The sequence below is a fragment of the Pseudomyrmex gracilis genome, unplaced genomic scaffold (genome assembly GCF_002006095.1).
Source record: "Pseudomyrmex gracilis isolate BER0280 unplaced genomic scaffold, ASM200609v1 scaffold_223, whole genome shotgun sequence".
Taxonomy (NCBI): Eukaryota; Metazoa; Arthropoda; class Insecta; order Hymenoptera; family Formicidae; genus Pseudomyrmex; species Pseudomyrmex gracilis.
Window position 1 is genome coordinate 125,665 of NW_018020807.1, and position 22,640 is coordinate 148,304.

The 22,640-nt window shown below is 36.2% G+C and overlaps 1 protein-coding gene across 7 annotated transcripts in view; it reads left to right on the plus strand.

The window, feature by feature from the left end:
* Window positions 1-1,486: 1,486 nt before the first annotated feature.
* LOC109858760 (prolactin-releasing peptide receptor-like) overlaps window positions 1,487-22,640 on the plus strand; it is a 76,962-nt gene continuing 55,808 nt past the window's right edge. The window contains exons 1-4 of one of the 7 annotated variants that reach the window (XM_020436337.1): window positions 1,487-2,489; window positions 3,258-4,057; window positions 4,156-5,786; window positions 8,484-8,747. In XM_020436337.1, the coding sequence (XP_020291926.1) occupies window positions 4,818-5,786; window positions 8,484-8,732 (1,218 nt within the window). In that variant the 5' untranslated portion in view covers window positions 1,487-2,489; window positions 3,258-4,057; window positions 4,156-4,817 and the 3' untranslated portion in view covers window positions 8,733-8,747. Of the gene's footprint in view, window positions 2,490-3,197; window positions 5,787-8,483; window positions 8,748-22,640 lie in introns of those variants that run through there. The other 6 variants (XM_020436330.1, XM_020436331.1, XM_020436333.1 and 3 more) reach the window with 6 other exon arrangements.

Below are 22,640 nucleotides of genomic sequence, written 5' to 3' on the forward strand. Positions count from 1 at the left end.
GTTTATATATAAGTTATATTTTTTTCCCTTACTTATTTATTTACCTATATTTATTAAATCTTATAAATATGTATAATATTATATCTATAATTACTATTTATTAAAATTAGTTTCTTTTTTGTTAATTTTTTAAGTAAATATATGTTTACTACATTTCTTAAAGTATTATTCTATTTTATCTCCGTGATTCTATTGTGCATTATTTCATCGAAGTATTGTGAAATACTAACAGATGGTAGTACTAGTGGCCCATATAAACATGGCTGACTAGGCTTCATCTTTTTTCGACAACGCTCCCTCCTTTACCTCCGTGCTCTCGACTCTGTTACGTGCTGCGCTCTGATAAGTAGTCGTAAAACTTAGGCCGAATACAAAATCAATTACATACTCGCACGGTATTGTGCATTGTGCGAAATTTGAAATACACAACACGTGAGTTCTCGACTACCGATTGCGGGATAGCGAAGCAGAAAAATACCAACACGATTACGATATAAATTTGCATTGACCATGTGTTAAACTTCAAACGCGCAAGTAAATCGATATATTATACATACATAAATCTTATGTCAAATTTGTTTAACCTTTCGAGTAGAATTTCTTCGAAACGCTTGCATAAAAATTCGAACTAAAGTGAAATTTGTCGCATACCTCGTATCGGGAAAATCCGTGCGTCACTCGGCAAGAAGAGCCAATATAATTTAAGTGAAATTTTTCTGCTATAAAATGCAAACGGTCCCCCGAATGTATTTTTTCTCTTCTCTTTATTTTTTTTTTCTTCTACGAAACTGAATGCTCGCGAAACCCCATAAAGCATAGAAATTCATTTCAACTTTATTAGATTCTGGAAAACACTCGTGGACTTCTCAAGTGGAATCTCAAATATTTTCGACTGCTGCCTTGAGATAAACCTTCGATGCCACGCGCGTCGAACTATGAAAAGCAGAGCAAGGTGAGAAATACAAATTTATACAGAATATCGAGCTAACTTTCTTTTTATTTCATCCATCCGTGATTATACGCGCGAATCGGGACAATCAACAACCGGAAAAAGAAATGATTGAAAAGTAAAAATGTTGAAAATGTTTCATAAAATGTTTCCAAAATATCATAAAAAAATATATATACGTACGTACAGATAAAAAAAACAATATATATCTTAAAATTTATATAAAAAAGATCTTAATAAATGATTTACAAATTCTTTCATTTAAATGTATAAATTTTTCTTAATTATTTTAAGACGTATTGCTTTTAATTTTGTCTTCTTTTGAATAATATCTAAGCCGGTACATTCCCGGACCTTATCACATATCATCGTTAGCATCCCCGTTGTGCAAACGTGTGGGCGATCTCGCGCGCACATTGTACGCGCGTCTGCGCGGAAAAACCGCGCCGACGACGAAGTCGCGTACGGTCTCTCTCTCTCGAAGCTGGTGCGCTTCCAATTTTCGCGTCTTGTGATCAGTCGCCGACAGCAAAGCCAAGCGCGTAAACCACCGGCGCCCGGTGACGCTCCGAGGTGGTCGTCGCAACACGTCTCTTTCGAATTCCGAGATGAGAGCGTCGCATGCTCGGCAGGTCATCGCTTAAAATCACATGACGATGCGTCGACTATCTCGTGAAAAACTTCGACCTGGAAAACACGTACCTGTTACGGAAAGAAAAAAAATAAAAATCAAAAAAGTAGATTAGTAAGAAGAAAGTTCCCAAAGATAACAGATGCAGGAGAGAAGCGTGTAATTTCGAGGAGCAGTGTTGAGTGTGACGCACGCATCGTGTGAACGTCTACGCACACGCGTAACCAAAAAAAAAAAAAAATCAATTTGTATATCTTATACTATAACAAAGTCAGGAACATTGATTTGAATAATGTTTTTGATTAAAAATTGTAACGACATATGTATATATAAATAATCATAACGAACGACGTCGTTAATCAGTTAGAACATATATAGTAGAGAATTTTGTTTGGTGTATGTGTGTGTCTTACATGTGACTAGTTCTAGTGTCTTGTCATTCAGTTTTTTTTTTTGTATATTGTTCGCAAGTCTCTCTGAGAGAAAGAGAGAGAGGAAGCGAACCGCAGTAGTTACACCGGCCTAATAAACTATACTATAATAATCATCCGCGATAATCGCGCAAAATACTTCCGTAAGTTTTTAAAGATCCTCGTAACGACGAAACTTGACGAGTTACCCACCATTCGGTTTTGCGACGGAAGAAATTGCCGCGGCTCGTCCGGCCGCGGACTCTTCAACAGGTGGCCAAAATCGATCTCGCATGTGTGCAAAAGCGTACGTGATTACTTTTACGCTGCGTTTTGTGTTCTCTTGCCTCTTACGTATACTAACGTTTGTGATCCCGTGACCTCCTCGCGAAAAATTTCACGAACAACAAATTATTTTGCAAAATAACAAATAGTTTGCTGAATGTGAAAGCTCGATGACACAAGTCAGAGGTCAAAAACTGTCAAGAAAAAGGGAATGGTATTTTAGATCTACTTGATCAAATCTTTTTTCAAAACATTTTTTTGGGTGGAAAAGTTAAATCTCTATATCTTCTTAACTATTATTTTGAATAAACTATAAAACAATTTTGAGTCATTATTTTCTAATTAATCATTCAGTGAAGTGAACATGTTAACACTCTATCATCGGCGCTCCGCGTCGTCACATTCAATTTTCTGTAAATTATTTTTCGATTCTCTCCCGGTCGCGCAAGATCATTTATTAATATTATAAATTTATTAATGTCTATGATAGCCGCAATATCGACGAACTATGTAGTTCATATAACGCCCTTCGATTAATACGTGCGCGTTCAACGCGAGCAAAACCCTCGATTGTGTTTCAATCAGCTGCGCGTAAATAAATTCACGCAGAAATATCGAACTCAGCTGTTAAAAAGATTCTGCCGTCGACGAAATCGTGTTACGTCTGTCTTTCCGAAATAAAATTAGTACTCAACGTCAAAGAGAAAACCCCGAAATGAGAGCGTCGAGTTTGTTTTGTTCTTTTTTTTTTTTTTTTTTTTTGGTTTTTTTTTTTTTTTTTTAATAGCGAAACACACTTTGAGAAACGAATTNTACTCAACGTCAAAGAGAAAACCCCGAAATGAGAGCTAGGTATTTTTTTTTTTTTTTTTTTTTTTTTTTTTTTTTGGTTCTTATTTCTTACTTTTAATAGCGAAACACACTTTGAGAAACGAATTCTGAGAGTTTTTTTTAAATATAGAATCTTCTTTTTGCTTTCAAGACTTGTGAAACGCGTCTATTGTCGACTGTTGGAAACTTTTTGACTTGTTTTTGTCGAGGCTTGACGATATGAAAAACACACCGTTGAAGTTCACCGACAGTTGAAGTTCATCGACAATTTCGCCAACATCGAGTACTTCGCTGACTCTGGTAATCGGCGCTCTTAATTGCTCTCTCATGTCATGTGTTTCAGCGAGAGAGGATCAACCGTCGCCGGGGAAAGTTTCGTCTTGGCATGTTAATTACCTAACTGTCATCGCTGTTCCCTCTTTGGATAAATGTCGGGGAAATCGCGGTTGGTGTTAGCAATATTGTTATCAACTAGTGTGTTATAAATATCTGTATAAGTGTAAAACAACTTGGATAATCAAATTTTTCGTGCGATCTTGATCCCGATCGGATGACGAAATCGGTTTTGCGATCACACTGTGTGAATCGATGGTTGAAAGACACCAGTGCAACGATTGGCGTCTTTATTAGGATTAAGAGCAAACCGTGCAACGACACTTGAAGCTTTTTGATATAATTCGTACAATCTTCCTATTTGATTAAATGTTTAGCCGCTAACCAATCAAAGAACAAGGAAGAAAATCGATGTTGCTTGTAGTGAAAATTCTTCTATCGCACACGAGTTACTTCTCGTTTTGCGACGTGAGCTCTGGGAAGTGATCTTTGTTGTAAAAATCACAAAGGAGACGCGCGCTAAAAATCCGTCGGTGTGTTCGATTCAACGTGACAAAATGTGAAATAAAATTTACAGAAACTCAGTTATCAACGCAATATCATGGATATAAAGTCGAGGTTATAAAACTTATAAAGAGGAAAATTGGTAACTCTCTCTCTCTCTCTTTCTTTCTTTCTCTCTCTCTCTCTCTTTCTCTTTTTCTTGATGTGCGCAGAATAGTGATCGAGCTTAAAACCGGGACCGATTTCCGTTTTCCATTTCACACTGAAAAATTGGGCGCGCTTAGAGGATTACCGCATCAGAAGTCGAATGAGCGAGCAAGAGCGAGCGCGCGCGCGCTGCAACGCTCTCGGGCGTATACGTGCCGAGTATAATCGATGCGAGTTGCCTGTGTGAGAGAGGATACCGGGGCGCAAAACTCGAGAAATAATCTGCTTATCTGAGGCTATAACTCGCTTATCTATCAGAACTCCCGTCGCTTAAGCGCTCGCCTCGATCGAGCTGGTAGCGTCGACCATAAATGGTCAAGCTTTGCGAGAAATTAATTCACGACTCGGGGAGTCGATGACGCCGTTCGTCGCGATATGCCGGCCGATAATTCACTCGACGGCTTGCACTCTTCCGGATAAGCTCACCGAATCTGATCGCGCGGACGACCTTCCGCACGTCGTCGTTCTGAGAAATGACGATACCTCGCCAAGCAAGTTCATCTACGTCAATAACACTCTGACGTATGATCAATTCGAAGTAACAAGAGGAGGCAAAGTGGTCAAAGAAGAGGCGGAATAAGCAGAGGAGAAAGAGAGAGAGAGAGAGAAAGAGGAGAAGAGAAGGAGATATATAAAACTTGGAAACCCGCACTCTTCCTCAAGAAGCATGGCTGACGACGACACGACGCGAATAACGTCGCGATTGACGATGCAAAACTTGTCGGTGGCGCGCAACTTCAGCAACTACCCGACCGAAGACTTGACGTCGAATCTAGCGGTGCAGATAGTCTTCTGCATGTTCTACGTGATCATCTTCGTGCTCGGCATCTTCGGCAACGTACTGGTGGTCTTCGTGGTCCAGCGTAATCGCCACATGCACACGGTCACTAATTTCTTCATCACAAATCTCGCGCTAAGTGACGTGTTGCTATGCGTGCTGGCCGTCCCGTTCACCCCATTGTACACTTTCATGGGCGGTTGGGTCTTTGGCAAAACCCTTTGTCATCTGGTGCCGTACGCTCAGGGAGTGAGCGTATACATCAGCACGTTTACGCTCACCAGCATAGCCGCCGATCGTTTCCAAGTGATCATCTACCCATTCCGTCCGCGAATGAAAATCGAGATGTGCATGGCGATCATCATCGGCATTTGGGTGATCGCCCTGCTGTTCACCCTGCCGTACGGCTTGTATATGCAGTTAGAGGAACCGTACGTATTCTGCGAGGAGCACTGGCCCAGCGAGCCGCTCCGCAAGACCTTCAGCTTGCTCACCACGATACTACAGTTTGTTGTTCCGTTCTTCGTCATTACCTTCTGCTACGTGTGCGTGTCGATGAAGCTGAAAGATCGGGCGCGCGCCAAACCCGGCAGTAAAACCAGCAAGCGCGAGGAAGCCGACCGCGAGAGAAAACGCCGCACCAACTGGATGCTGATCGCGATGGTCTTCATATTCGGCATGTCCTGGCTGCCGCTCAACATTGTCAATGTCGTTGACGATTTCTTCTCGTCCGCCAACGACTGGTCCTATTACAGGCTCTGCTTCTTCATGTCGCACTGCCTCGCCATGAGCAGCACCTGTTACAATCCGTTCCTCTACGCCTGGCTCAACGAAAACTTTCGCAAGGAGTTCAAGCAGGTAGGTTCAAGCGTACCGTGTGTGAATGTGCATTTTAAAGTCATCCGGTTTTAGTTTGTCTTTATATCTCGAATAGCAAAAGGCAAAACCGCTGTAAAACTTTCAAAAGTTAACACAATGTTTATATTTCAACACTTCCCTTTCATATACGCAAGGTGATAAACATGAATAAACGAATTATTCTTGTTATCGTCGGACGGGATCCGCGTACTAGAGTCCTTTTAGTTTAAAATCCACATGTTCAAGGCGATACAAACGGAAGTCATGCATTAAAAAAATAGACTTTGCGGTAGAATCTCGAAAGCACACATCCGGCTGAGAGGTTGCTGTTTGAAATTTAAATATTTTATAAAAAACAAAGAATCTACATAAACGCGTGCGTATTTTACACACACAATTTCGAATGTGCTTTTGCATCGATATGCAAACACAATGCTGTCAGAGAAATTACGCGTTTTGAAACTTCGTACAGGTTGTGCGATGATGCACTTTAAGAGGGTACTGGATACCGACTATAGAGACCTGTAAACCGACTTTCTCCTATGACGTTTGGTGTCGTATTTACTTCATTAAATCTAAAATGCTTCTACAAAAATAAGTAAATTGTGCTAAGGATTGGCGCTTGTTCTTTGGAATGTCAAAATTCAGCATAAATTTTTTCTTATACAGTTTTCTTCTATAACCTCACTATATATTCNTGTATGTAGAATTATTTCTAAGCTTATGTACATATTTACAATGAACAAGCGCCACAGATACGACAAAAACGAATCTAATGAGACATTCAGATTATGGTATGACTATCTAATTGATGAGAATAACGTCTTAGCGTGATGACAGTATAGGTTATCATATGCTATCATTACGAATGAAAAAAAGAGTTTCAAAAGGCATTATATATATATTTTCAAAAGCACTAAATAGCTGTTTATATGTATTTGCTTCTATAGAAGCGCTTTTTATGTAATGCAGTAAAGAAACTTAAAAATTAGAGAAATTTAGGTTTTTAAAACGTCGGTTTACAGATCTCTATCCAGTTTACAGGCCGGGCTCCAGTACCCTCTTAAGTAATTGGGACAGAACTATTTGCATCGAAACCACTACCGAGATTATTCGAAGAAGCAAGGATCTAATATATTTAGAAGCATGCACCCGGTTGTACGATAAAGGGAAAGCTGGCGCGTATCCTAAATTAATTTCTATCTCTGCTGTTTCTCTTCATCCTCCTTCTCTCTCTTCTTCTTTGTGTCGATAAATAGCGAGTTATGAAAACGTTAAGTGCAATAAACGCCCGTAGTAAGACGCACGTACAAAAGACGCGTCGCGTTGCATTCCAGCGACTCTCAGCAATTCTAAGCAAAATTATTCATTTGTTTCAAAGATACTCGTATCAAGCGCACAGACGTGTTTGCCGAGTCAACGATTTACGGTAAAAGATTGGTTGGCGTTTCTTACATTTCTCCCCCAAGACTCTCGAATTTTTCTTGTTAGCGAACTCGCAGGAAAAAGGGAAACCTCGCACACGGCGCGCAAGTGATATTTTTCCACTTTGCAGCAGTCTCGTTTTCTGGCGATGCTATCGAAAAGCGTGTATCGCGTTGAATTTTACATCGCTCTTCATTTCTACCGTGTTCGCTATATTTATATAATATGTACGTACCTTGCATATGGAACACTTATCTGTGTTTAGAAGCACGCCACTCAGCAGTCACTTCAAAGGATATAATACAAATGTGCGGACATGTAAAAATAAACGGTGATAAGTAAATTTTACTTTTGTTGATGACATTGTTCAGCATCCAAATTGACTAGTGAGTGGCGTATTTTTAAAGTCAAAAGCTTCTTGATTGGCATAATATTGAAAATTTATTTTCTTATCGTTTCTGGACTTGACAATTTCCGATTTTTTATTTCCTATCCTATTTTTGCTTGTCTTGCTGCGCGCATAATTTCTTTTTATTCTTTTTTTTTTTTTTTTGGCTTTTGCTGCAGAAAGTATTACAACTGTCGACTGAAAAATATTTAATTAACACGCGCAACAATCATCACGCTTTTTAATTTCCGTTTATTTTGCACTTGAATGTTTAAAGAAAAAATTGTGATTCTTGTTCGCGATTATAAATGACTTTGTTCGCGTTTGCGGAATTTGATTAATTTTTCCCGGGCAATCCACGGACATTGAATTATTTTTTAATCATTCATCTCGTTACGACTCGGCACACGCCCTTTCATCAATTTCATTTTCTCAGCCTCAAGTTCGACAATAATAAAATACGCTTAACGACTCTGTCTCTTATAACAACTCGGGAGAGCTTCTCTTATAAACCGCAATTACAAAATCGATTCTTAATTTCACTCGGATGCAAAATTAATTTAAACGTGTCTTGTCCCTTCAAGGATATTCCTTATAAACGAGATAACGACAACAGTCAAACATCGCTTAATTAAACATACATACTCGTACGTTTGTCGAAGAGACAAGAAAGACTCTACTTGTTGAGCTAATAAAGTTGATCATCGAAAATTAAAAAAAATTTTTAAGAGCGTTCCATTATTTCAGCTAATTATATCTACATATAATTTAACGTTAAGTTAACGTATAGTTATAGTGGTTAACTCATTTCAGCATAAAATATCATAAGAATCGTACAATAGCGTTTTGATCAAATCACAAAAAAAAAATTCTATTCTACGCAGGTTCTGCCGTGTTTTTCGAGAGGCTCCAATAGGAATATCCAGAGAACCAGGGAAGGTTGCAGAGGCGACAAGATATGTAACGGCAACAACACCATGCAAGAGACTCTGCTGCCCACAAGCAACACGACGAAAGCGCAGAATCCCGAGGGATGCGAGCTGATAATTCTAGAGCCAACGACAAATATCTCGAAAGAGCAAGAGGAGATACCCTCGAGTTCGTCCAAGGACTTTGACGACGCGGCTCTGTGAGAGAAAGCTCGACAGGTACGCAAATGTGTTTTGTTACGTAATGTTGCTAGCGCCACGACACGCGCGTCAGACAGGACAAACATCAGTATAAACTGTGCATTGCACGATGGAGTTGTAGCTGCACGCAAAAGCAACTTGATCATTCTGTCAAGTCAGTGACAGTAATATTTTCGCGGTTCAGTGAACATTGGCCACACCCAGAGTTGATCAAATATCGTTTTTCACTCTTTAAATGATCGCGTTACAACAAACGCTTCGATTAAAGATCACTTTTTTTCTTGCTCAGCGACTATAACAGTTGTTAATTTCTTAAAAACAACTATGTACATTTTTTTCTACATATCAAAACAAAAACTTGTATTTAAAACGTATATTTTGCACATAATATATATGCGTGACGCGATAATACGAGAGAATAATTATATAATTAACCTTTTGTTGACTGACATGGGTCTCTCAGACCTACTCAAAAATTGCGCATCGGCGTCTCAAATAAAAAGCAATTTTTTTAAACACCTATATCTTCGGAAGCACTAGAGAGTTTTTTAATTTGTTTTTTTATCGACGCAGAATCGTTCAAACTATACTTGATTCAAAGAAACAAAGGTAATTATTTAGAAAGCGGACTTCCTTACCAATTTCAATGAGCTTGAAATATATTGTTAAGGACGTTATTCTGAACAACTTTTTCTTATATATGTTACCGCCGGTCGGCTTTAGTTTTCGAGTTATAAACAAAAAAAGTTTCATAATTGAAGACTAATTTTCCAACATTGTGTCGATTTCTTAAGTTAATATATTCTTTGTATGACACATGTAGACAGAGGGGGCTACGCCCCCGCAGGGGGAGGGGCTTTGCCCCTCCTCCTTGCTCCTCCCGTCAAGAAAAAATGAAGAATTTAATTAACAAATACGATTTCCGATTACATTCGCTTCATGTCGAAATTACCAAAAAAAGTTTCATTAAAGCATCGTTGTCCAAACCTGTATGTTTTAGACATAATTTATTATTGTGGAATATTGGATTCAGAAAAAATATTTCAATATAAACACAAGGTAATATACACGCAGAACACGAAGGGGGAAGCAGGGAGAAGGAGCGAAGCCTCTCCCCCTGCGGGGGGCGCAGCCCCTCCCCCTGCGGGGAAGCGTACCCCCCCTCTGCCTAAACACTTACAACACAAAAAAATGTACATGGAATCGAAAAATAAGAGTTTATTTATAAAACTTTTTTTGTTATTAACTTTTTAATAAACAACGAGCGACGGCTAAAACCTTTTAATTCTTTATTCAGGAAGGTGTCCTTGACAAAATATATCAAGCTCATTTGGGTGACCTTTTGTACATATTTACCAAAACAAGTATTCAATTATGAAACTTTTTTGGTTTATAACTCAAAAACTAAAGCCGACCGGCGGCAACATGTATAGGGAAAAGTTGTTCAGAATAACGTCCTTAACAACATATTTCAAGCTCATTGAAATCGGTGAGGAAGTCCGCTTTCTAAAATAATTACCGAAACAAAATTAAAAACAATCAATTTTTCGCGGAGATATTCGATTTTAAAAACTCGCGCGAGTCTCACAGATCCGGTCAGTTCAACTAGTAAGCATTTTTAAGAGTCAATCTACGAAGGATTAATTTACATGCGATAAGTTAATTAAACGTTTGTTTAAAATAAAAAAAACATCTTATATCTCGGAACATAATAAAATATTCTTCTCTATTCCACGCACAATTTCTATGACGCTTTGATTTTTTAATTTATTTTCTCTCGCATGACTGATCTTTTTATCTCAGTCTTTCCCGTATAAAAGTCTTTTCATAACTTACGACGCTAAATGGAGCTTTCGTTCCTTTGAGTTTCCCGGAACATCTTGCGTTCGCGTTTAAGAAATCCGATTTCTCTCCTATATATCTTTGTGCGTGGTACTTTGATTCCTCAATAATGTTCATCTCTCGTCGGTCTTTCCATTTCCCCTGTGTGTATGCGGTGGCTTTATGGCTGTGAACGCGACAAATGCGGACTGACTAACATAGTGCACACGCACTCACCGCGGCCATAATAAAGGCAGGAATCCCGCGTGCTTTACGACGAGATCCACGAGAGTGAAAGAAGCTGTTCGAATATACGCGCGCGGTTTCCATCTCCGGTTGCTGGGAAAACCCGGCAAAGCGGAGTGAAATGGCGGAGGAAGAAGTTTTGGAATGTCAGAGTCGCGTTTCTTTGCAACGCTAAAATTTTTGCGCGGCAATTGCCTATTACGGTCAACATTGTCCGGTATGCGTGGTTGGTTTTTTCTTTTGCGCACACTTGTCGCGAGGATACCGGCGCGACGGAGAAGCTCGCTCATCGTCCAAGCGTAAGATAAATCGATTTACGCGACAACGGTGCAAAGAGTCACCGTCTCATTTCCCGACCTCTACCCGAACAGATGAGTGTGCGCGTAGATGCGCGCAGACAGAAAATTAACTATCAATATTCTCGTCTGTTTGCTCGAGTCTGGTTGTATACGGAAGATGGAGAACTTCGATTAGAACACACAAAATCGATGACGCTTCGCGAGCAAACGTTTCATATTTATTGTTTAACGTTGTAAAATCCACTTCTCGTAAGTACTCACTTTCTGCATTTCAGTTTTTTTAAATAATCCTTCGCGGACAGACATGGATCTTGCAGATCCACTTGAAAATTGCGCATCGGTGTCTGGTAAAAATTAGTTTTTTTTTTTTTAAACGCTTTTCACGAGATGTTTTTAATTTGTTTTTTTTATCGACGCAGAATCGTTTTCAAACTTTTGATTCAAAAAAAAAAAAAAATTAAAAGAATATCGGTTTTTCGCGAAGATATTCGACTTTAAAGTCTCGCGTGGGTCTCACAGACCCAGTCTGTTCAACTAGTAGGTCATTTTTGATCTCTGTTCACGAAGGAATAAGAATAATCAAATTGAATCTTGATTAACGGGCTCTCGAACCAGTTGCAAGGTGTTATGCATTAAATTCTAATGAAGTATGAATCCAAACGCTTCGACTTTATTATTTTAGTCATCATCAGTGGATTGTCTAGTATACATAGTAAAAAAATAGGCGCAAATGTTAACAAACAAATCATAATTTACAATGAAGTTTTTTGTTTTGATAAACTTACAATCTATGTTCAACATTTCTTTGTTCTGACGATAATTGAAGACAACATGCAACTCGATAAACTTGTGTGTTGTTTGTATCGCACTTTCGTCAAGACTACTGATTGTGGCTCCCCCAACGGAAAAACTTATGACTTAATCCGATCAATGTAAGGGAAGTAAGAGTCATCTAATAATGCTGTGTCTTGCATAACATTGATGGTATTATTTTTTAATTTGATGTTGACCATTTCTGATGTGAGTTTTTTGAAATAATTAGGTTCGTGGTCTAAAATTTTGGTCGCGTTCCAATTAAACGTGTGACTCGTTTCCTTACAGTGATCTGACATGACAGATCTTTTATTTTGTGTCCTAACATGATAAACGTGTTCTTTAATCCTGGTTTGTAATTGTCTCTTTGTTTGACCGATATAATTGGCCTCACAATTGTTACATTGGACGTTGTAAACTACATTTTTCTTTATTATTAGTGTCGATATTATTAGTGTCGATCTATTAGTGTCGATTGAATGTTTGAATAAGTATGACTTGATTACTCGATACTCTGACATCCTATTTCATATATTTGTTTTTGACAGTTTCAATTTTAACTTATTTTATTAACATGTAAATAATTTACACCATTATCTCAGATTCAATTGATAAGGACTTCAATAAAAAGTCGAAACGTTTTGAAGCTAAAATTTAATTTATTTAATTATTGCACAACATTCTGCACTGGCTCTGTATGGCCGTTAACTTTAAATATTGATTATTAAAATTTTGTTGAGAGCCTACCTCAATACTTCCATGTATACATTTTTCTTTTTTGAGACCGGTACCATATCTTTATGTGTTTTTATAAATTTTTTGAGGCTGTTTAACGGTCTGTATGACAATCGTGTGTGTAAATTGTTGTTAATTGGTACATTGTAATGTTTACTGTGAATATTAATTGTTGTAGTATAAGGTAACACAAAGTAATGCATGGAACGTGTGCATTCCCCGGTATTAGACTCAATTGTGGTATCTTTGTTGAGTTTGGTGTTGAACAATGTGTATAATCTTTTGTTTATGTATTCAAATATAAATCGCAACGGATAATTGTTGGCTTACCAATGTATTTATACAAATTTCTAAGTTCTTTTTATGGTATGATGGAATAATAAGAATAATAAAATATTTGTTGTACTTAAAAATATTTCTGCCAACGTAAGACATTTCAAAAAGCAATCTTTTCAGAGATTCACATTTTTTAGTGAACTCTCGCGGTTGTTTGTGTTTTCATAAAACGCTCAATTGCAATGCGTACAAATGCAATGTCCTTATATATTTCCGCGCGGTATCATCTATACAGCCGCCCTATCGCTCTGGAAAAATACAATACACGGAGGTGGAAGCAAGCAAAAAGTTTTCCAGAGAATTTTGCGAGGTATTTTAGCGTCGGTGTAACAATGTGTTTACGTCACGATCTCGGCGCAACTCACCGAGAGGAAGATACGGGGGAATATAATGTTTAAAGAAGAAGTTTGGTAACTGTTTCGCGCGCCTTCGCAAATGGAGTAAATGACGCGTCGCGAGACGAAAGAGTTTTGCAAAAGGATTAATTCTCTTTTTTTTTTTTTTTTTTTTTTGAATGAGATACGTTCATATATCGGAAGTATTCCCGATAGCTCGCCCACGCTTGGCTGAGCGCGTTCTTGTTTAAGAATACGCGAAAGAACGCAAGCTAAACTTTAGAGAGATCGAACGGACGGAGAGGTGCCAAACGGGAAATATTGAATCGTTCGTTTATAGAAACGCTACCTGAAATTGCTTTTGTGCAATATTCCGTCATGCGCTATCGTGTCACGTCGGCAGTTTGTTTTTGTATACGTGTATATTGAACTACGCCCGATTTCGCCATTGTTGTCGTAAATCGTTGAAGTAGAAAAAGTGTACGTGAGATAACCGTCTACTTTAGTGAAGATGTTCGTCGGGAAGACCAAGTAAACTGAACCTAATAGATAATGTACAATAAACAATGGAAAATTTACCATCAGCTGATTTGTTTATACGTTCCTAGGTAAAATAAACAAATTAAATCTCGCCGTATCGCATTTTAAAATAAGTACGAGCCTCTTCTATTTTAATATTTTCTCGTACAGATCCGTCGTCTTTAAGTTTTGAGAATTTCATGCCGACGGATCATTTCAAAAAAAGGCACAAAGTAACAATTGATTGATCGCGGCGACTAAGTCTATGCAAATTTATACACACACTTTGAAAATAAAAACAAAATTTAGCGTAGCGTTCGATTGACGTCAATAATAAAATAGAATTTTCACATCTCAATTTCTATGATTAATATAGCTGATGCATCTCTTTGCCCTGATTTTAATTTAATGTAACGTATATTGTACACGTGTTATTATGCAATAATTGCTTAAGTCCGCGACATGAATATTGTAATACCGGAGATAATGTCAAATATAGAATGCAATCATTGTTTATCCTCTGACATATTAAACGGACCGATCGATATTTATAGCCAATATGATGTATCTCGACGATCAAACGGCCATCAGACTGATGAAACTAAACTTAAGATAATTACACGATAGGTCTTGTTACGGAGGATAAGATTCCCCTTGAAAGATGCTAGTGATCGAAAACCTTTTTGTCGGAAAACCTTAAAAGATACACATTCATCGAACTCGCGTGGTATTTTATATCTACGACTAAATTTAATTTACGTGGTATTTTATATCTACGACTAAAATTAATTAAAGAAAAAGAGACGTAGAAAATATTACACGTACATAAATTTATTTGAACTTTTGCGACTTTATAGATTTTTTGTCGCAATTAATTAAAGGATTGTTATCTTATTGTCACAGATCTGTTAATTTATAACCGCGTTCAAATGGTAAAATACAAATTCTTGCAAAGGCATTTTGTATTAAGCTTTTTTTTTTTTTTTTGATACTCTAATAAATAACAATACAAAAATCGACATTTTGTGGAAGAAAAAAATTAAATTATCACGTCAAAGAAGACTGACGATTGGTTATCGTTGAACCAGTTACTTTTTCATATGCCAAACGCATGAAGAATGTAAGGCTTCACGAGACGCGCTATTTTCCTGTCGATTCTCGTTGACGCTGCAATTCGAGCCGTTTCGATTCGTTTCAATTCTACTCGAATAGAATAAAGCAAATAGGGCAAAGCGGGAGAAACTTCCTAATGAAGCTTGTCCGGATATTATCAAAGTTTTTTCTGAAAGGCAAGTAGCAAATGTCCTTTGAATATAAAGCGATTATCGGAGAATGATAAAGAGTAACTTTTTTTTTATTGGCAGAGAAGTGCATTAAACTATAAATGTCCGACAAAAGTATCATTTAATGCATCAATAACGAGACTAAGAAAGAACATCAGCAAAACGCGAGCATTCTCATTTTTCATTACATCCGATGAATTCTAGTGAGTTCTTTTCCGTTGAAAAATTATAGCTTTAACAAATGAAACTTCGAAATATTTTATTTTGTTGTAGAAAGAAACGGTATAATTATCAAGTTCCTATCGTTTGCGATAAAAAACTCTCTTTTATTTGTCAAAAGTTTATAAAATATTGATTCGTAATCCTCTCAATAAGGAAAAAACACACTGCAGAAAATAAAAAATTTAATAAAAGCTGAACAATTGCTCCAAAGTTGTAACTTCATAATAGTATTTTTTTCTTGAAAATCTATTGAAAATTTATTATAAATTTTAGTATAGAATGTCGTGTTTTTGCGCATGAATGCATCACGCGATATTCTTCGAGTCGGACAATGTGAAAATTACGTCTGCGGTGTGTGCACTAACGAAATAACGAGATCTCTGAGTTTTTTGTGCGCAAAAATATAGTCGCGGGTTTAATTATCGGCGAAAAAGACAGCCTTAACAATGTAGATTTCGCAGAAAACACACGAATTTTTTCCGTCGACGAAAAAAGAAACCGACAATCAAACCAATTTTTCCATAGTAGCGGCATCGATACAAACGTGTGATTTACGCGATCGACCGCGCAGTTCTCTCTCTCGCGTTAAAATTCACTCGTTCGCACTGTCAACGTCGTCGTCGACGACCAATTGTCAAATCATCGTAATAACAAATGTTGCCACCGGAGCGGTTTCGTCCGCGGTGTAGAAATCATCATAATCTCTAATTAGAACCCGTTTGATCGAAATTGCCGATTAAGCGAGCGTGTTGTACGCGCCGCTCGCGGATTACATGGTTATAACGGGAAAATCGATATGCCCTTGTTTCGTAGCTTGAAAATTTGACTCCTATGATTGGAAGGTACGGGTCTTTATCGGAACTGTAATAACCGGAATGTAATCTAATTAAATTATACAGACAACATATTTAATTAAGCTACGATATGAAAGCCAACAGTCTTAGTATGGAAACAAACAGGTTTATATCATTATTGGCAGGTTTTCAATTTCAGAAACCTGTGTATATATATATATCTATACATATTTTGTAACAAAATATTATAACAAAATATGTACAGAGAGAATGAGAGAATAAATTACTTTCTCTTCTCCTCCTTAATATTATATAACGAAGTAAAGTAGAAAACTAATGAGATATATAAATAAATTATTGAAAATAAAAGGACGGTTATTTGTGAAAGCTGTAACAATTGAATGCTAATTGTAAATTAAGGTTGTATTCAGGGTAAGATAAAAGATATGTCAGATTATTCAAATTTTGCCAGTGAGTAGATAATAAAAAAAAAAAAAAACATTGTGCAAAATTTCAGCTCCTCTTTGCGAGTCTTGTTAAAAAGTTAGTACGATTCTAATTTAACACGAGTTCTTATGGAATTCCACGATATTCTGATATAAATTAAAAAATAACTGTAGATGTAGATATGCCGTAATTTTGAAATTTTTTGCAGTTGTTAATAAATATCTTGAAAACAAATTCCATTCGAAAAAAAAGTCATTTCGAGAATATCACATAAAATATAAATTTATATTTTGCTAAAATTAATAAAAATATATATTTAATATACATAAAACAATTATATTTAAAATTTTATACATCAATTGTTACGTTTTAACAAACTTTTATGATTAATACATTTCCAGGTCTTCATTTATCTTATGTTGCAAGTAGAGTATAATCCTACTCAAAAGTATCAAAAGTGAACATTAAAATGGCACACACACACACACACACAAACAAAATATACGTAAAAACTTTTTCGTAGTCATTAAAAGTATAATAAATAGTTTTTTTTAACTTATTTTAATACAAATAATACTTTTTCAGCAAACAATTATTATCTAAATATTAAAATAGCTTCGGTTTACGCTATGTTTCTTAAACTTTTGACTGAGATCTTACCCTGAATACAAGGAATATTTCGAATTTACGTTGACTTTTTAAGAGAAAGGTTTGTTTGGAATGTTGAGTTTTGATTATTACATAATTACTGAATCAATAAACGATACTGTTCATTCTACGTTAAATTTGATCAACGATTATCATTGCATTTAGCAGAGAGAGAGAGAGAGAGAGAGAAATTGCATTCTCTAACAATGGTCACGTTCGTTAGCCGATTAAACTCACTGCGGCATACAGCATTATGCAAACGCAAATCGAAGATACGCGTTCTCATCGCAATAACGATCGCATATCCGCATCTCACCAACATCATTATGCCGATAACGTCGATTTGAAATGAATTCAAATCGAACATTTACTGTATGTCCAAGAAAGATCACGTGATGTTTTTTTTTTTTTTTTTAGTTATTTGTTTAATGTTTTTACTTTGTCTATTGTATCGCATAATTATGTTCGCCAAATAAGACTAATTATATAGGAATAATAAAATGCAAATAATTATTGAATCTTTCTCGAACATGTTACATTTAACATTTTTATGCGAACGCAAAATCATAATCTTTATTACATTTCGCCGGAGGAAAATTGCATTATTATCAAAAGTTTTTCTTGAACAAGAGAGAAAAAAACCGAAGTAAGTACATAAAAAAAATATGATCAGCTTCTGCATAATTGACGTAATAAATTTATATTTACGGCGGATAAATAATATGTGATCAAATATAATAAGTATAAAACACAATAATATTATTATAATTTTAACTGACATAACAATACAACGTTTCGTGCTAATTCATTTTTGTTGTTTTAATGTGGGTATGAATCGTAAAAACTCTTAACGCGCAAAAGCGACAAATGGTTTATTTTACTTCTCGTTGTTTCTCTAACAACGTTCTTTCTGTTATGAAGCAAGCTTCCGCGCTAACTCATCGGGATAGACTTTTTCGTTTCGTTTTACTACGGAACATAATTTTTTTCACACGCGCATGCTTACGTTCCCTTACGAAAATACTTTCGTTCGGAAATAGCGAATTAACAAAACCGTTTTGCGTAATTCGACGATTCTTCCCGACGATCGATAGCGCGTAGATTTTCTTGTAAGTGTACTATCATATGTTAAAATAAGATTATTTAATAATATAATTCTAAATAATGTAGATTTAGATCACTAAATACCCATTGTATGTTATAAAAGTGATTGAATACAGTCACTTTTTAAGTATTTTGTTGATTTAATAATGAAGAATGTATCGATTTGTAGTAGTGAATTTTTTTTACATTTCTATGTATACGTTATAAAATGTTATAGCGTTTTATAGTGTTTTATATGCTATGTATCTTAATTTTGCAAAAATCCACGGCAGCGCATACTTTTTATAAAAATTCAATCTTTACAAAAAAAGGCAGGAAATTTTTTATAAAAGAGCTAATCTTATAAAGAGTCTGCAACTATGCACACGTACACTGAGAAAAAAATACTATTAACTCAACTAAATGCGTTTAGTTGAGTTTCAGTTTGTTATCTGAAATATCTTGTTTTTTGAGACCGAAACGTTTCGCGTTGTTTATTATTATGTATATTTTCAAAATTATTTATAGAATTATATTATTACTTTCAACTTTTTGCTCGTTTATTGACCTTTTTTTTATCGTTTTATTATTGTTATATTTACGAGCTTTCTCATTATTATTTCTTGTTTTTTTAATTCAAACATATGGTAATAAAGATAACAAATTCGTATAAGTTGAATTAACACAATAGTGGTAATGAACATATTTAATTCACTAAACCATGAATTGTTTTGTCGAACATAAGTTGTGATAATTTCAAATAAAAGATACTGTTAGAAAAGATGAAATAGGCAATTACTCATTTACTTTAATTGAATTTAATCTGAATTTCTTTGTACTAAGTATTTCATTTAATCAAACTGCTTATTTTTATAAGCAAACAAAATATTGTGTTGTCCTATTGTGTTGTACATTCAAAGTTATCTGTATTTAAGCAAATTATAATTTTGTTAAAACAACTAAATTGTCTTTTGGTATAATCTAATTATTATATCTATTGAAACATGATATCTTCTTACATTAATCAATATTTCATTGACAGCCCGTGACCGCTGCGCATATAGTTGAATCAAATACTATTTTGTTACTTCAACAACTTTTTTTTCTCAGTGTATATATAACTGCGACATTTTGTGCGCAATTTTGTTTCTCTTATTTATATCACCAACATAAAAGCTCAAATTGTGGATGCTTGTGCGCGAATGCATTGCAACATTTTCTCGAGATGCAAACTCATTTATTTATACTCTTTTACCTAACCTGTATCGAGTATATGTTTGTCTTTCTGACTCTCACCGGTTTAAGATGACTGAAAATCAGCGAAACTCCATTGTCATTATGAACGTAATTTCTCTTTACTTTGCGCATTGCACTAAACGTGAAGCAATTTGGGCTTTTCTCTTTATACGAAACGAGATGACGCGACTCAGCTGACATCAGAAAATGTGCAGCTTCTTGAGGTCGGAAAACGTGACAATGCAAAAGATTGTTTTCTATCTGCAAACATATCTGATGTACAAGATTAATTTAAAAAAATTCTTTTGATTCTAATTTCTCGTAACTTAAAAAAAAGAAAAAATATTTAAAATTATTTCGTCAAATATATGTGTATATATATATATATATATAATATATATATATATATTATATATATGTATGTGTATACATATATATATATATATATATTTAAACACATTCTCTGCACAAAACATCCTGCAAAACGGCTCAAACAACCCGAATTTAATTCATTCATTAGTTTAAAGACTTCCGAGCCTCGAAGAATCTTATTCTTCTTCATTATTAATTTGAAAAAAATATTTAGATACTCATGTGACAATATAAATATACAAATTAAACTCGTTGTGTTATCGCACGTACTTTTCTAGTCAAATATCCAGCCTCCAAGCTACATTTTTTTCAACACGATGCAGAAGTCAAAACGCGCCACGGTTGATGAAATTTTTTTACGTATATTCCGAGTAGTTTCCCTAGTGACTTTTCTTAACTTAAAGACTGCAAAATTCATTACTCTTCCTTTATCGTAACCAATGGGGAAAAAAATTTTGCGTGTACTATTTTTTCATGAACATTTTATGCTTAAAATTTTACGAGTTATTCAACACGTTCTATTTCTAACGAACTATACGATGTACATATATATCTTGATTACGAAGAACAAAGTTAGTTCCATAAAAAGTGATATTTTTTAGCCATATAAAACTTATTACTGTTTCGGTGTATCACACCCTAAGGATTTGCCGCCATATCGACACGAGTCTTCTCTCTGAAAACGGGGTTGGTAAATGGTTCCCGTCGCTGCTGCACGTGTCGTCGTTTTGCCGGAACTACGCCATTACGTCGGGACGCGTGGCAACTTTACGGTGCACTATTTTGTCGGTCGCTCTCTCTCTCTCTCTCTCTCTCCTCCCTTCTCTTTCTCTCGCTTTCTTGTTTCCGCCGCGTTGCGTGTTTCGACGTAGAGACACGTAGGCGGTCACGACAGATTACTTGCGGATAATTTATGCACTTCGCGCGCGTCGACGGAATCTCGCTTCCGAGATCGATTTGCATCAAGTTCCTATGAGTCGAATTAGGTTCCCGTTTCTAACACGACAGATAGGGTAACGATCTCCTGCAGATTTGTAGTCAAAATCATTACCAATATGTTACACGGATATATCGTGTTCACCGATACTCCCGCAGCGAGAGACTGCCGAGATATTGTGAGAGTTAATTGGTCAACTAGCACTTAGCAAGTTGATTAACGCGGAAATTTAACACGCGCGTGTTCAACAAGCATCGCTCGTTTGCGATTAGCTCGTTCTGATCGATAACGCGCGGTCCGCATCAAAAATCCGGACTCGATCGATTGAAAATTGAAAACTTTCAATATTCTATGCTTTCTTCGATTAAGTGAATATTCGGAATGTTTGTAATAGTTGCCGCTCGCGCATGTTTCTCGGTAGAAATAACACAAACAAAGCGACGAGAAGGAAAATAAGAGAAGTGTACACAGTCTCTTTCCTTTGCATTTCCGTCATCACGTCGCTTTCCTCTCGAGAAAATCGACACACGTCTTCGAGCAAGGAGTTGAGCTCACACATGCGTCGCGTCCATTCGAGCGAGACGACCAATTCGATCTTTTGAATCGTATCCACGCGACCGGGATACACGAGAAGTAGCTCGCGTCGATCAAGCGCGAGTAGCTTAAATTTAGCTCGACTGGGAGGAGATTTCCCCAAGTGCAATAAAATCTCGAACACCTCCCATTCTTTTTTGGGTAAAAAAAGTGTCGTTATTAATACTTTTATGACTGGCAACTCGCGGGAATAGAAAACAACATTTCCCCGAACGCGTTTTTTGTCGTCGGCGTGAATTGGATCAGCGTGACTTTCAGAAGAGAGACACGACGGGTTCAAAGGATTTGTCAGCGGTATCTTTAAGTTAAATAGAGTTCCACGAGAGAGTTTCGCAGTCGTCTATGCCGTCCGATTGGCCGGCCAAACTCTTGAGAAAAAGCTCAAGGATAAAGTTTTCTCGCGCTTCGAAAATCAATGTAAAATACACGACCGACTTTTCAACGCTTGTGGCTTATAGATGTAAATTTACTTATTACGATTAGACGACGCTGAATTATCTCAACTATGCGCGCCACACACGTTGCATCGCTGTTAGAGATGCTGGATAATGTATACACAATATTCAATATTTGCGACATGGCGCTAATTTATTTTATATACTGAAGAGGGCTCAAGTAAGGGCCCGAAACGTCTGTAATTACATTTATGTGAATTTTATATTCTATTTCAATAAACCATAAGATCTATTTTTTGTTGCTCGATAGAGACCGTTATTCTTATTATTACTTATCACAATATTCAATATTGAGAGACCAAAATCTGTCCAAAAAATTAATAACAATGAAGTTTTCTTTTACATCTCTCTCTCTCTCTCTCTCTCTCTCTCTCTCTCTCTTTGTTATTTATAGTATATATAAATGATATAATCAAAGTCTGTCCAGAAGGATGCGGTATAAAAATGTTCGCTGATGACACCTTAATATACGTTAGTGGAGAAAGTAGTATGGATTTAGAGAGTAAAATGAATACAGCATTTAATGTAGTCGAGCAGTGGATGAATATAAACAAGCTAAAAATGAATGCGGGAAAAACGAAATTTATGATAGTTAGAAGTATACGAAAAGAATTGAGAGGTAATATTACATTAAAATGCCTGGACGGTATTGGGATAGAGCGTGTAGAAACAATGAAGTATCTAGGTATAATTATTGATGACAAACTAAGATTTAAAGCTCATTGTGATTATATGC